General features: G+C 46.1%; 1 protein-coding gene across 2 annotated transcripts in view; it reads left to right on the forward strand.

Moving 5' to 3' along the window:
* Positions 1-340: 340 nt before the first annotated feature.
* Positions 341-15137, forward strand: part of TYRO3 (TYRO3 protein tyrosine kinase) — a 61954-nt gene continuing 47157 nt past the window's right edge. The window contains exons 1-3 of one of the 2 annotated variants that reach the window (XM_033145656.1): positions 341-529; positions 9042-9249; positions 13027-13127. In XM_033145656.1, the coding sequence (XP_033001547.1) occupies positions 436-529; positions 9042-9249; positions 13027-13127 (403 nt within the window). In that variant the 5' untranslated portion in view covers positions 341-435. The remainder of the gene's footprint in view (positions 530-9041; positions 9250-13026; positions 13128-15137) is intronic. The other variant, XM_033145666.1, reaches the window with a different exon arrangement.

The raw sequence follows: 15137 nt of genomic DNA on the forward strand, positions 1-15137 counted from the left end.
ATTTTGGATTACAAGCGCAGCGAGCGGAGGAGGAGGCGGGTCAGCCAGCCGGGAGCGTGCGCTTGTGCGGCTCCCGAAGCTGCCGCCACCTTAGGCTCCCCTGCCTCGCTTGCCCTGCCAGGTCTCCCTCTCCCTCTCTCTCTCGCGCGCGCCTGCCTGCGCGTGGGAAGGAGAGACCCTCGACGCGGCGGAACCCCCAGCCCTGCTGCTGGCGGCGTCCAGCACATTCCCGAATTTGAGGGCATCGCTTTGGCTCTTCTCGCGGCTTCCCCTCCCTCCCTCCCGATCCCACTCTCCCCCCAACATCCCCAAACCGCGTCTCCTTCTCGTCCGCCTCCTCCTCCCCCCCCCACACCCCCGTTTCATTTCATCCTTGGAAGAGAGCGGAGGCAACCCGGCGTGGAGGAGGATGACAAAGATGATGATGTGGAAGAGATGGAGATGAAGCAGACTATGCAGATCCGGGGACTCCTGTTGCTGCTGCCGGCACTATGGGCTCTCTTTCTGCGGGACGTCGCGGCTGTCACAGGTAAGGCGGAGAAGGCGGGGAGGCATGGCCGCTGAACCCTTGGACTTACTTGGCTGCTTGTTCCTCTCCTTCCCGCGCTCCCTCTCCGGACTCGTTGGGGATGCCTCTCCCCACCCCCCCACCCCCACTTTGTCCCTGTGGGAGCCCTTGCTCTTGCGCGGATCTGCGGGTTTGGTCTAAAAATGCCCTCTTGATTTGATCCAGAAATGGGAATCCCTCCGCCTCACGCGCGCCCACCCCCGTCCTTTGCAAGGCTGGCTTGTTCGGGCGGTTCAACAGACAAACAAACAAAAGCCCTCACGTTGACAGCTTACTTTTTCTCCCGGAAGGGACTCCCGGGAAGAGTTATGAACAAGAGCTGGCTGCCATTCTTAAGTACAGCGGCCATACATCCCAGTGTGTTGTGGAGCTGGTCTAAATCTTTTCAGAGTTGCTGGTCTGAGCTGAAACAAGTTACAGAACTTAATTGGGGGGGGGGGAGGGGTGTCTCTTCCCAGCCCCTTACTTTCTTTGTCCAGTATCCTTTATTTGGATTGTGTATTGTTATTATTTCATTTTTTCACCTTGTTGCTGTGCACATCAATAGTATCTGCAGCAGAGTCAAGCTTGTAGCTCTTATATTTTCTGAATTTGACTGGCTTCCCCCTTGCTATCTGCAGAAAGCCAGCTCTTCGAAAGAGAATGAATGCAGTCTTGGAGTTGTCACGATTTCAGGTCTCACACCCCTGTTGTGAAAAATGATCTCTTCACCTAAAGTGCCTTAAGCGCCTCATTACTTTTCCAGAGGTCCTGAGTGAGGGCACGGCAACACTTACTGGCCTCAAGGGGACTGCTCTGAGGCTGGCATATTTGGAGGGGGAGGGGAAAGTCAGAAAAACTCAGATTGGATTGACATTCCTTGAAGCCATATTTTGGCAGCTAATCTATGGAGTACATCTGTTTTGAAATATTCCTGTCTTTAAAAGATCACTTGCTTTGACTGGCTCAATAATCACTGGAAATTTTGATCTTTAGGGCTTGCTTATTGAGCAGGCACTTTAAATGTGTGTGATGCTTTTGGCACCTAATTAATAAAAAATAACTTATATTTTTGTACTTGAATATTGACCTCCTTGTTCTGTGTAACTTGATCCCATGTGTTCATCATTATAGCAAGATATCTGTGAGATACACACACACACACACACACACACCCCAGTGATACAAAAACTTTGGGAAACTTAAAATCCCCATGTGTGCTCATTGAGTATTCATTGTATTCATAGAGTATTTTGGGAATGCGCAATGCTCTGTCTATTGTGACCCATTTGGTGATGGCATAAAAAGAGACATTCCTGATTGCATTCCTGCAATCGCAGAATATTTCCATAGCAGCAATATTTCCTCCTTTTGTAACATAACATAATCCTAAATACTCTTACTAGGGAGTAAGTCCTAGTGAGCCCAGTCAGAACTTACTTCTGAGAAAACGTACTTAGGGTTACATGGTTAGTATACATCATGAAAGTACAGTGGTTATTCATTTCTACAGGTATCTCATGATTTCACCTCCAATAGGCAGAGTCAGTTGGGGAGACAACTGGAAGGATTCCAAACGTTTACATTGAGAATTTTAAGTTTTCATCTTCCTGTGGAATTAAGCTAGCCTAAATCAAGCACAAATGAGTGAAACTGAATATGTGGCATGCTGCCACAAGGTGCAGTTTCTCAGTGTTGCTTGATAGGTCAGGAGCCCACCTGTAGGTGAATCTGATTCTGTTGGCAGGGCTAGTTATTTGACTTCAGGTTTCTAGCTCTTGATCTGAAGATACATTAACAGGTCCAGGACACCTGCTGACTCCAGCCTTGATAACTGTGATGATCCATTTTCCCACTATTGGACTGGAATAGGAGTTACTCTTCCTAATTGATGTCCAGTATAGTGGTGTTCTGTCTGGGCCATGAGCTGACAGTTTTAGGTGGGATCTGTCAGGCATCAGTTTCCAGGCTTAGGTTCTTTGTGTGGTTGAAGGCTGGATTCAGTATAAATCAAAGTTGTCCATTGGCTGAGCAAGCATAAGTAGATGAGAGTAAAAAGACAACAGAGGCTAGGCTGAAAGACAAGCCTAATACGCTGGCACTACATTGACAGTACCCTATGGTGCCTTGTTTTCAGTTCCCTGTGATATAAAGTTGACGGCATCACGACCAGGAACAAGACTGACCAGCATTATATAGAATTCTCAGTCAATCAGAGTCTGCAAATGCTTTGAAAAAATATGGAAAGGTCAATGGCAGGAGTGACTGGCCTGTGGCCCTCCAGATGTTGTTGAACTACAACTCCCATCATCTTTAACTATAGGCCATGCTGACTAGGGCTGATGGGAGTTGGAGTTCAATGACATCCAGAGAGCCATAGGTTAGGCACCCCTGGCTATGGTCCATTCCAAGTTCTAGGTTTGTTGTGGACCAGTTCAGTCATTACAGCAGTCATCCAGAACCTGTAAGAAATGCTTCTGCTTCTGCTGCTGACTATGCATGGTGGCTATCATGCTGTACAATGTGCCCCTTTGCATGAAGAGCATTCATGTCAGGAGCAAGAGAGTCCAATGGTTCTAGCATGGAGCCCATATTCATTGACATAATAAACAGCTCCCATATGCAATGGTCATGATGTGGAGCCCCCAACTCTGAATTCCCCTCTACAGTATACACAAAGGATCTGGGGCTCTGGTCTTGCATACTTGGCATCTGAGAGAAAAGATTGCTCCCCCATGCAGACATGTTTCTCCAGTTTCCCATTTTCTTCCCTTAAGAATGCATTTTGGATTCCTTTTCTGGCAGTAATCTGCATTCTCAGAGAATTAAACTAAACGAGCTGCCACGCAAAAGCACCTAGCAGCACTGGGTTGTTGTCAAGTTTAGGTAGGAAATCGTTTCTATAAAGAAATAGATATCTGTTCCCTAATTGTCTTGGGAACGGTGGATGATTAAAGGCAGGGACCCATAGGAACCAGGCCTGGCAAGCAAGTACAACTCACAGGGTGTTCCCAGTGCTGCTCTGTTTCCTGCTGAGCATTTGTCAGGGGTGGCGGGGAAATGTAGAATGTCTCTTCCCCAGTCATGCCATTTGCTCTCTTCAGTGACAAGACACACTTCGCAGTTGGGCAGGATTTTCTGCCCACATTGGTCCCAAAAGGTGGAGCAGCTCAGCTAACTTCCCAGGCTGCCAAGTTGTCAGCTGAACTAACAGAGAAAGCCATCCTGGTTTGCGAGGGATGTTTTGTTATGTTTCCTATATAATATAATTGTATACAGTTACGTAATTGTTGTCAATTCTATAAGCAGCTGCCATCTGGCTAGGAAAGGTAGGTGGCTAAGAGCCACACCGCTTCTTGAGTCCAAATCTGTAAGAATTGCGAAGCTGCACCTCCTAATTGAGCAACATCTTTTGATTTCCATAATCATTACATTGTGAAGAGACATTAATGACTAGGTTTTAATTATCTCTGTGCGTAAGAGCTTAATTAGGTAACAATCAGGGTTGGAAATTGGGAATATATATGTGTGTGTGTGTGCATGTGTTCACACTCAATATATATTAAAATTAATCCCTGCTCTTTCCAAACCTTCCTATCTCTTAACCATTTGTCCTTTTCCTTTCATCAAGAGCCAAAAGAAACTAAAGCCAATTAGTCCCTTAAAAATTCCTGCTCTCTGTGCAAAATGCGTCCTTCTTGTACTTTGCCCAGTACACTCCTTCAAACGCGACTTGCACTGTGATTTCTTGGAACCACAGCTGAGGGCGGGAATGTAAATCTTAAGTTGCCTCCCAAATATATCAGTGCTTGTGTGTTATTAACCCTGTTAGCCAAGTGCATTACTGAAAGCTGAGCAGTTTTGTTGCCACAGGGTGCTGCCTACATTTTATAAGACTGCTTGTCATGTCATGCGTGTGTTTTGGGTGTATATGGTGTGGCTATGCAGGGCTTGTTATATTCAGTTGGAGGGAGAGCTGAGAGGGAGGATGCTTTCTGGTACACACACTCACACACCATTTATGTCATTGTTGAATCAAATAATAAGGGGTTAGATCATGTTTCTTAGTGGCATGATTAATTCCTCAACCCAACAACAACAAATGCTGCGCCTGAACATAAAGTATCATTTTGCCAGCTTCATCGCTCTTAGCAATTTCCACTAAGTTTACAGGAACAACAAAAGGGAGAAAAATTACAAGGAGTGCAGCATGGGAACCAGTGAATTAACAGGCTTTGTAATCCAATAAAAGTCCCAATAAAAGAACAACATGCTTTTCTCCTCCAGAGGTTCTCTAGGTAGGGAATAACATTACTGATGTTGTACAGGTGGGCTGTACTAACCACAGTTGGGTCCCCTGACACTAGCTTCATGTTCTTACTCTTGCAAAGTCAAAAAATTCCCTAATTACTTTATCAGTCTCATGTAGCAGTATGAGCAATTGCTAGCATGCCATAGAAATATGAATGCAATTAAGTTATATACGCAGGGGATCCTATGGTCCTGGCACGCTGGGCACATCCTAGTGGGGCATTTAGGAAAGCCAGTGTCATGGCAGGCCTAGTACTCCCTGAGGTGGTAAACCTGTGTCTGGGCACTTCAGACTGCTGTTGAGAGCTCACATAATTGAATGCGCCTTCATACAAAAATCCCACTTGACATAGGGTGCTTTCAGATGTGGGGTTGTTCAGGTACCATAAGTGGATTACTGTATTAGAAGCAGACTTTTTTTTTAAGGCCTGGATTTTAAAGCTTGTTGGATTTTCTGCAGAAAGGGTATGCATCTGGATTAAAGAAAGAGGAGGAAACGGGCTAGCATTTTGACACTGCACAAAATTATGACACTGCATTTTGTGGGCACTGAACAAAATTTGCATGCATGAGCAGCACCAATCCTGCAATAGACACATCTGGAACCACCCATAGAAAATTAGGTGTTAGAGAGCCTAACCTCCTCCCTCATGGGCTGGTTTTCTACGTAAACGGAGGAACATTCAGTAATCTGAACTCTCCCCTAGGACAGTCCAGCCACTAGGTTGCCACTTCAGTGAGAACTAGGTAATAGTTACAGTACTATGCTCAGTCTGTTGCAGGGTCAATAGCACAGCAATCTAACACACATCCAAAGCAGGGGCTGGGAAATGTTTTTGCCCAGAGGGCTACCTTCACCTCTGCCCCTGCCCCTGTGGGCAAACTTTGACAGGTAGGTGGAGCAACCCACTTGTCAATCATCTGGTGTCATGATGTCAGCTGATAGTGCCCCACCCACTTGTTAAAGTCACTTATGCAGCTGTAGCTTTGCCAGGGGGCATGAGGAACATTACGCTGGGGACCCACTCAGCTCTGGCACCAACCCTGTTCACAGTTTTTTAATGAGGAGCCTCACTTGTAGAGTACTGAGTGATGGAGTTCCTCTGCCTTTGAAAGCTGTCCTACAGAGGAGGGGGAAAAACAACAACTTTGTGCATCACCACATTTCAGTTTTGTGTCCTATTGCACCTGATACATTGCTGCCAGGCACTCTGGCAAATCAAAGGAGCCCCAAGGAGGACAATTTGTTGCATACCCCCAGGGGGATAGCTGGCTTCCTACTGGTCATTTATGTGGTGGGCTTCACTTGTGGTCTGCATGACACTGAGAACAGGGTGCCTACTTTCCCCTGTGCACTATGAATGACTGCTTGGTTGCCTGCGGAGGAGCAGGAGGAACCTGGGGGTGACTCACGGTTGGCAGATGCAAATGACAGTTCCCTTTACAAGGTTCTCCTTGAGGGTTGCAACTTGAGTAAACAGAAGGAAGAGTGCTGTGTCACCCACCTAGTTCCATCATGCGCTCAGCTTAGCTGCCCATTCTATCAGTGGCAATTCCTCTAATGTCAGTTTTTTGGAGCGTCACCTGTCAGGAAGGGAAATGTAACCACTGCAACAGTTACTCAACCCATCCACTGTAGGGAGTTGCATACTCTGCACTTTGAGTTTGTCTTGCTCCATGTGCCAAAGCAATGGTCCCATCAAGAAGAATATATCACAGATGTTTGGCCAGAAGAGACAATAGGCAGAGTGTGGTGTCTGGTGCTCGCTAACAAATGTGACTAAGCCCTTCATTGCCTTTGCCAGTGCATCATCAGATTTTTTCTGAGTTCTGCATAAAATGTGCTACTTACTATGTGCTCCCATGTCTGGGATACTGTTGCTACCAGCTGTTGACTAAGGGAGGGTTGTTAAGCAGCTTCCCCAAGTTGCAGGGTTGATGACATTCTGTGACCGGGTGTGTCTGTGTGATTTGTGCATACACATTTCTTTCTTTCAAAGAGGGAGTTAGAGGAGGGGTGAAGGAAGCCTGTGTCCTAATTTGAGACATGATCTTATTCTCCCTGGTGACTCCCTCTACCTTGCTTAACATTTTGGGGAACTTTATCCTTGCAGCCGAAGTTAGTAGAGGGGTAGAGTTGAGGCTCTTGTTGAGAGTTTGTGCCTGGGTCCTGAGATAGGTACCTGTTAGCAAGACTCCAAAAAAAACCACAAGTGCTATTCATGATAATTCATTTGCGTACTTTCATCGGACTGTTGGGTACTGTTGCTGGTGTACAGTGTTTGCTTCATGTGCAGTGTCTCATCATCAACTTAAGCACCAATGAATCTCCACCTTTGGGTGTTCCTTGAAATCAGAATGATTCAGCCCCATTATTTGCATTTTGATATCTGAAATCTGTATTTTCCCTGCCTGGGGTTTTCATACCCTTGGTGGGATGCCATGGTTGGCTGCAGAGGTAGTAGAAATTCAATCCTTGACTAAGCCTCTAAAGGCATTAAAAACAACAAAAACAAAAACAAAAAAACCCACCTCCCAGCATGTTAAAAGTACAGGAAAAGGCTACATTGGGGAAGATCTAGTACTGGCTAGTGCCAAAATCAACATGTTAAAACAGAATGAACCATCACTGCCTCTCATGTTGAAAATACTATCTATTTGTTTGCTGTGGGTTTTAAACTATGCTGCACACACAGAGTTCCACTCATGCATGGAACATCCACTTCCTCTCCCTGTGTGTCCCCAAAACCTGCTCCAGAGGGTCCTCCAATCCTCTGAAGCATATTTTGAGGGGGTGTGGGGGACTCCAGGGGAGAGCAGAAGAGGGGGAAATTCCGTTGTATAAGTGGAAGCCCTGTTGTGCAAGTAGGACAAAAGCACTGGATACAACCCTCTGCCTATTTACCGGTATTTTTAATGGAATTTATATACCCCTCCCCCTTTCCATTGGCATGCTGAAGCTGACAAATAAAGTCAGCACCGCACCAAAGCAGTTACAGAAACTCAAGACGAAACTATTATAATAAAAATAAGACTATTATGATGAAAACCCATCAATAATCAGATAGAAAATTTACAGCTGGCACCTTTCTATTCTGCCAATGGTTGATGTTGTGTGATACCTACAGCAGAGATAGTACAAGAGGCCCGGTCTTCTCTGGAAATTGGCAGCCACATTTCAATCCTCTACCTTGCTGCTTATTTACCATCTTGCTTATTTTCTTCCTTGCCACATATGTTCATCTTCTCCCCAAGCGTTCAAACAGCTTGCATCAGTGTTTGTGCAGCTAACGTATTCCATACATTTTTCTTATTGTGGACGCAATAGCTCTCTCCACCCACTCACTTAAACACATTTGAGAGCCCTGGAGCACATTCTGAATGCGCCGAACCCCACCCCCACCCCCACCCCAAAGGAAATCTGAGAAACGCCAACACCTGCAAATGAATTGGTGACACTCATCCAAATGGGGAATGAGATCAGAAATTTGGCACTACCTCCTGGGTTTGGGGGTTGCCTGGCTACTGGTTGAAATAATCCCACACCACAACATTAAGAAGGAGAGGGAGAAAAGTAGGCTCTGTAAATGGTTAGTTTCCTTTCATGCCAAGGCTCTTCACCAGCCTTTTATTCCGTAGTGTTTGCAAAACTGCTTGGGAGTTTTTGCAATAAAGAGAAAGTGCTTGCCGAATAACCCCCCCCCCCACCACCTATGAATAACTTTCTAAAATGCCAGCTCTTTTCAAAAGCCACAGTTTCCTAAAAGCGCATGAATATTACCTGGCAGCCAGAAATCCAGAGATAATTTTGGGCGGAATTTGTGCTACTGTTCTGAGAGTAGCACTTTCAAAAAGCATTGTCAGGGCGCTGCTGCAGGGATGTCTTCTGCAGCATCTGTATCTGCCACTGACAGGTTGCTACTGTATGGCTTTCACCCTGCTGATCTCCAAATTGGCATGTTGTTAATGAAGCCCTGCATGGATTTAACCTCCTCCATTATTCCCTAACTGGAATTTCAGTACTCTCATCCTATAATCATTCGGCAAATGTAATAAAGCTCTGATGAGGCGTTCAGGTGCCTGCATGTTCTGTTCTCTGGATGTATTGTTGCACTGCGGACCACCAACCTTGGCTAATTTGCTGTATTCCCGACCTCCTCGCTCCCCTTTCGTGGGTGTGGAGAGGAGGGAGGTTGCTTTCTTCCAGGTACAAAGGCTACTGGAATGCCAATCAAACTGAAGGTGTCCCAGGGACAGCCTGTGAAGCTGAACTGCAGCCTCGAGGGAATGGAAGACCCAGAGATGCTGTGGGTCAAGGATGGAGCTGTGGTGCAGAGCGTAGACCAGGTGTACATCCCGGTAGATGAAGAACACTGGATTGGGTTCCTCAGGTAGGACTGATGTACAGAACAAGGGCTTCCAGGTTATATTTCATTATTAATTGCTATCATCATCTTCATTATCATTATCACCATCCTCACTACCACCTGCATTTTTTTATCCTGTGACAGACCACTGGTCACTTAGTCTCCTAGTCCTAACTCAGTCCTAACTGTTGCACTCTATGGCACTTGGGAGTCAGAGCTCAGTTCATTCCACATATTTGCTGTGCAAAACATGGGATTTGCTCCCTGAAATTCCACCCAAACCTCTTTTTCTTCCCTTGTTTAAAATCTCAGGTGTGTGCCTAAGACCTTTTCCCATTCTTGTAGTTGATAATAATACTACTAAGTATTTGAATAGTACCTCAAAGCGCTCAAATGCATTATCTAGTGTGATCCAAGCAGTAACTCTGTAAGTACACCAGTATTATTATCCCCCAGATTTCATATAGGAAGCCTGAGGCTGAGAGAGTGCCTTTACTAAGGCCACCTACTGAGTTCATGGCGGAGGTGAGATCCAAACTGCAGACTTTCTGATTCATAGCTCATAACCATTCTGTTGCAGCTACACCAACCCTCCAGTTGTGGATGAAGGCAAATGAGCAACAGTCTGGTAAAAAAACCAGAAATAGTCTGAACAAGGCTTTCATTGGTCAGAATGAGGTTTAGCTCTTTCCCCCACATTTTCTAATGGTTGTTTTCCAGCCTTACTCAGCACTATCTTCATGACCATCTCCTATTTTATTCATCACTCCAATATAAAATTTTGGTGTGTGGGACCTTGGGAATGGAGGGAGGCAGAGAGGGCTAGATTCCTCCCTAAGATTGGCCAGGAGGGCTGATTTCCTACGGGGGGTTCAGGCAAAAGAAAGGCTGCTGTTGTAGTCAAGGTTAATTGATAAAGAAGAGGGGCAGGGGCAGTCCATTTGCTAAGACCCAGTGTTTTAAAAACTCAAAATTGCATTGCATTGCTTTTTGTGCCTGGTGCAGAACTTTGCTGTAGGAGGAGGAGCTGAGCTGAGCCAGACCAAACCAGTGCGGTTTCCATCCTCTAATTTTTCATAGGTTTTCAAGATGGCTTACTGAATAAAAGCAAATACGGTAGTTGGGGGGGGGGAATGCACACTGCACTCTGCTCAATGGGGCTGGGTCCAGAGTAGTCAGTAGCAGATGGCATGGTGGGGCAGCCCTCTTCAGATAACATCTGGTTGGTTGCAGTGCTGCTGCTTACCAGGAGGTAGAAGGGGAAGGGCAATGATAGCATGGTACAAACCTACCAGTGGGAACACCAGTATTGCTTACACTGACTGGCAGCACCTCTCCAGGGTTTCAGGAAGAGGTCTTCTATCCCAGGGACTTTCTGCAAAGCAAGTGCACTACCACTGAGTTACAGCCCTTCCCTCAGTTCCCCTGTGTGGTTCTCTAAGACCAGCATTGGCAGCAGATGTTGTTTCAGCCACCACTGATTGCATGTTCCTGCTGTATCTGTCCTTCTGATACTGGGAGCTTTCCCCTTTTCTGGCCTAGCCTGAAGGCAAATGACAAGGAAAGCTTTACAGCCCCCCCCTTTCACCTTGTTTCTTCCAATGTGCTCTGCGGCAAAACTGGAGATGTACTTAAAAGTTTCCTTGCTCTCATTTATTCCCACCATGTCCCTTCTCTCCTGGTCTCTGACTAAAAAGAGATGCCCTAATTAAAATCAGACTTCTGAGACTAGATCGGAATCCTGTTGGGAGCGGAGAGGATGTGTCATACAAACCAAGTCTTAGTCATCCCCACAAGAGATGTTCCAGCACATTTACTCCATCATTTAGATCAAGCCAAGCGTTCTGCATTTGGGCCAATTATCACAGGGTAAAATATTCAAGGGTAGTTTGCTTAGGGTGTTACGTCGGGGCAGGTGCAGCGGGTGGGCAGGGGGTGGGAGAGGGAAAGTGTCAGTCATCTTTCCAGATGCTGTTTGCAAGTGCAGTAATTACTGCAACAATTGCCAGTAGTATACAAGAATTACCTATTCCCAAATCCATCTCTCCGGAGGCCTTTTGAATTAAATAGTTACTTGAGAATCTTGGATTCCCAACAGAGCCCTTGAAATGAAAATGTGCTCCTGGAAACACTTGTTTTACAAGGAGCTGGGATGGGTGGGGAGAGTATATATCGCTGCATTACAGCAAACAGCATTGAAATAGCACCTCTGGCAGCCCTAATTAAATACACCTTGTAGGCTGTTGCACTGATGCCTGATTTAGCAAATTGATAGGCGGATCAGGGAAAGCTGAGAGTGGAGCTGCTGGTTGTCCCTTCCCAATCAGAATGACACTTAATCACTAGAGTTTCATATGGTCGCCCTGTGATGATCTGCCACAGCTGGAATTGGTAGGGGCTTTGTCCTGCGGCTATCGCAAGCTGAAGCCGTCCAAAGGTGACTTCAATCTGATATAAATTGACATATGTGTCTGAATTTGAGGAACTGTGGACAGAATTTCTCCCTTGGTTCATGGTTTAAAGCAACCTTCTATGCATTCAGTTACTCTCTACCCTGCTTCCCACTTTGTAAGAAAAGATGAGTATTTGAAATATTTATTTAGGTTTATGCGGTGCTGCATAAGGCCAGAGATGAAGAGCTCCAGCTCTGAGTCATCACCTTGATGAGGGAATGTTTGCTCCTTCCCTTTCACTCTTGTCTAACCAACACATTTGCTTTCTCCGCATGTTTTTAGACTCCAGTCTCAGGGTTAGAGCGGCTTGGCAGACTCTTTTTTCCAAAATGAGGACAGTTAGACTTCCTGGAACCAGGGAGTTAGCTCATTCATGTTCTGCAGACAGGAATTGCATGGCACTTGGCTAACTAATTCATGCAGTATTTCAAGATAAGCACCAGTGCTAAAGATTCCTTCACCGTTTTGAAAAGGGTCGCTTGCGCCCCCTCCAATTTCTGTCTCAGTCTCCAAAATCATGTATCTCTGGTGGAAGGGCTGTAGCTCAGTGATGGAGTATTGCTTGCAGATTCGCCAGCATCTCCAGGTAAGGCTGGGAAAGGCCCGTCTTTGAAATCCTGCCAATCAATTTGAACCGGGGGGGCATGGCCAGTGATCAGGGATGATGGGAGTTGTAGCCCCAACAATACATGGAGAGTGGAGGACTAGAGAGACCAATATTCTGACTCAGTACAAGGCAGCTTCCTATGTTCCTGACCTATTTTCTGTCACTTGTGGTGTGGTACATGCTTTGCACTGATGGGCTAATCTTCTCTAAAGAGCTCCTTCTGCTTCGTGGTACCCGCACAAATAGGTGGAAGGATCGCCACATGGGTTTATTGCTTTCCCTGCATATTCAGGCTGGGTGCGGTTATGGGCCACTGTAAGGTCACAATTTAACATGTTCTCTGGAATCCTGGAAAACAAGTGCTTTTCAGGATATGGCAAACTGCATTCCTCTTGCAGAGCCAAAAACCAGCAGTAACACTTGTGCTTTGCATTCAGCAAGTCCCGGGTTCAATTGCTGGCATCTGCAGCTGACTTAAACCTGGGTTGCAGATCTGGGAAAAGCCTCTGTGTGAGGCTTTGGGCAATTGTTTGCAGTAATGGGCCAGATAGAGCCAGGGCCTCTTTGTTCGGACAGCTTCCTGTGATCACACAAGTAGATGCTGAAGCAGGAGGGCTTTCCTATTTTGGAAATGGCTCCAATGTTTGTAGGTCACTGGATGGAATTGGAAGAGCTTGTGATGACAGCTGCTTGTTTATGCCACAGTGCCATTTACCATTCATCGCTCTCTCAACACTTTAGCTTGAAGTCTGTGGACCGGAAAGACTCTGGGAAGTACTGGTGCCAAGTGGAGACCAACGGAAAGAAAGAAGAATCGCAGCAAGTGTGGCTCATTGTGGAAGGTAAGGGCCCTGTCACTGGCCGCATGCAGAAATTGTGAGAAGAGATTGCCTGACTGATGTTGGCTCATTTCCAGTGTCTGTGCTGCTATGACCAAAACAATTACGCTGTCGCAGCGACCATCTAAAGATCAGAAGAGAGTGGTAGCTGGTGTAGGGGGCCTGTCACACAATTTTTGCTGGGTCTTTTAGTTCTGCAAAATATTGAGTGCTTCCAACATTATGTCTGCCAACTTTCATTTGAAAACATGCCCAAGAAACAGCTAGAATTAGAACCTTCATAATGTTTGAATGGTGAGTGTGATGTCAGATAGGTTAACCAGAAGCAGAGACATAATTGAAAGGTGCCCTGGAGGTTAGGTACCACAGGAGGCAAACTTCAGGCATCTCAGATTAAGAGGCTAGCTTGGAAATATATACTTTTTATAAGGCTGGATGTGTCTCTGTTGGCTTTTCAGGTCAGCTGACCACCTTCAGACTACACTGGCAGCCCAAACTCGGCCCACCAGATGTTTTGGGACCACAACTCCCATCATCCCTAGCTAACAGGACCAGTGGTCAGGGATGATGGGAATTGTGGTCCCAAAACAACTGGAGGGCCGAGTTTGAGGATGCCTGGACTACAGTGTCCCATGAGAGCCATGGGAACAGTACCTCAGCCTAGAAAGCAGCCTTCACTTACAGAGCCTAGTCTGTCCGGTTCAGAAATGAGAATGCTAATGACGTAGGAGACCAGGTGCTAGAGATTGGCTGCTCTAGAAGTCCTGGTTCTAAATGTCCCTTGGTGCCTTATAGAAAATGATTTTTTTGATTAATATAGGGTTGCAGTGGTTTTTCTAGGCTCATTGCTCAGGCCTTCAATCAACCCATGTTTCCAATGCCAGGGAGAACCTCACGAGACAGACATTGTTTACCCATGAGCCATGTTTTTAACTCCAGTGCATCTGTGCTAGAGAGGCATGTAGGGTTTCATTGGCTAGGTTTGCCCAGACTGACAGCATATTAGTTTTACACAGTATTTATTATTAAAATTTATTGCATTTATATCCCACCTTTTTCTCCAAGGAGCTCATGGCTCCCCCTCTCCTCATTCAATCCCCACCACAACCCCATGGGGTAGGTTAGGCTGAGATGCAGCGGTTGGCGCAAGGTCACCCAAATGAGTGTTTAAACCCTGGTCTCCCAGGTCCTACTCTGACATTAACTACTGCATCAGCCTGGCTCGCACAAACTGCACGCACAAACCTATAGGATACACTGAACAGCACTCTGGCCTGGCATCAACTTAAATATGTACCATTTAGAGTGGGTGGCTCCCTGCATTTGCAGCTGTACGTCCTTCCAGGGTTATGATGCTAGCAGACCTCATAAAGCTGCCAGCGTCAGATCTGCACGATCTCTGGAAGGGAATCTGTGGCTGCTGCAGGCTATCTGCAGCAGAGTTACATCGTTGATGGAGTAGGCAGCGCTCTCCTGTCTGACTCACAGCTGAATCAGTGTCCCAGCATGGGCTCAGAATACTGTGCTGCTTCAGGTATTTGTCTTTTTCCATGAAGAACTTCGTATTTCCTAGTCATTAGAGGTTTCATAGTGGTTTGTTTTTAAGAAGAAGAGATGTAATCTCCAGTGGCGGTTGGTGCCTGGATGTAATGCAGAGGTGTATGTTTAGACTTTGTCTGCCACGCTGGAGAGAAAGGAGGTGCCTGTTACTCCCAAGCCAGGAGTGTATAAATACGTCCTTCTTTTGTCCTCAGGGGCGTGCCTTTGCCACAACCATTAGGTGGAACAGGCCCTTCTGTTTTGCAATGTCTATACTGCAGCTTGACAGCAAATTATTGACCCTTTACTGGCCAAGCTGCCAGGAAGCTCAGCTCAATTCTATGTTAAATATTTGCTTGGAGATAACAATAAGTGTCATTGATGGAGGCAAATTTCTATCAGGGTCGGAGAGTATGATAAGGCTGCAATTAACCGCCTGAGGGTGGAATGATTATTATTTGTTATTCTGCATAT

This window comes from Lacerta agilis, chromosome 1 (genome assembly GCF_009819535.1).
Source record: "Lacerta agilis isolate rLacAgi1 chromosome 1, rLacAgi1.pri, whole genome shotgun sequence".
Classification (NCBI taxonomy): Eukaryota; Metazoa; Chordata; class Lepidosauria; order Squamata; family Lacertidae; genus Lacerta; species Lacerta agilis.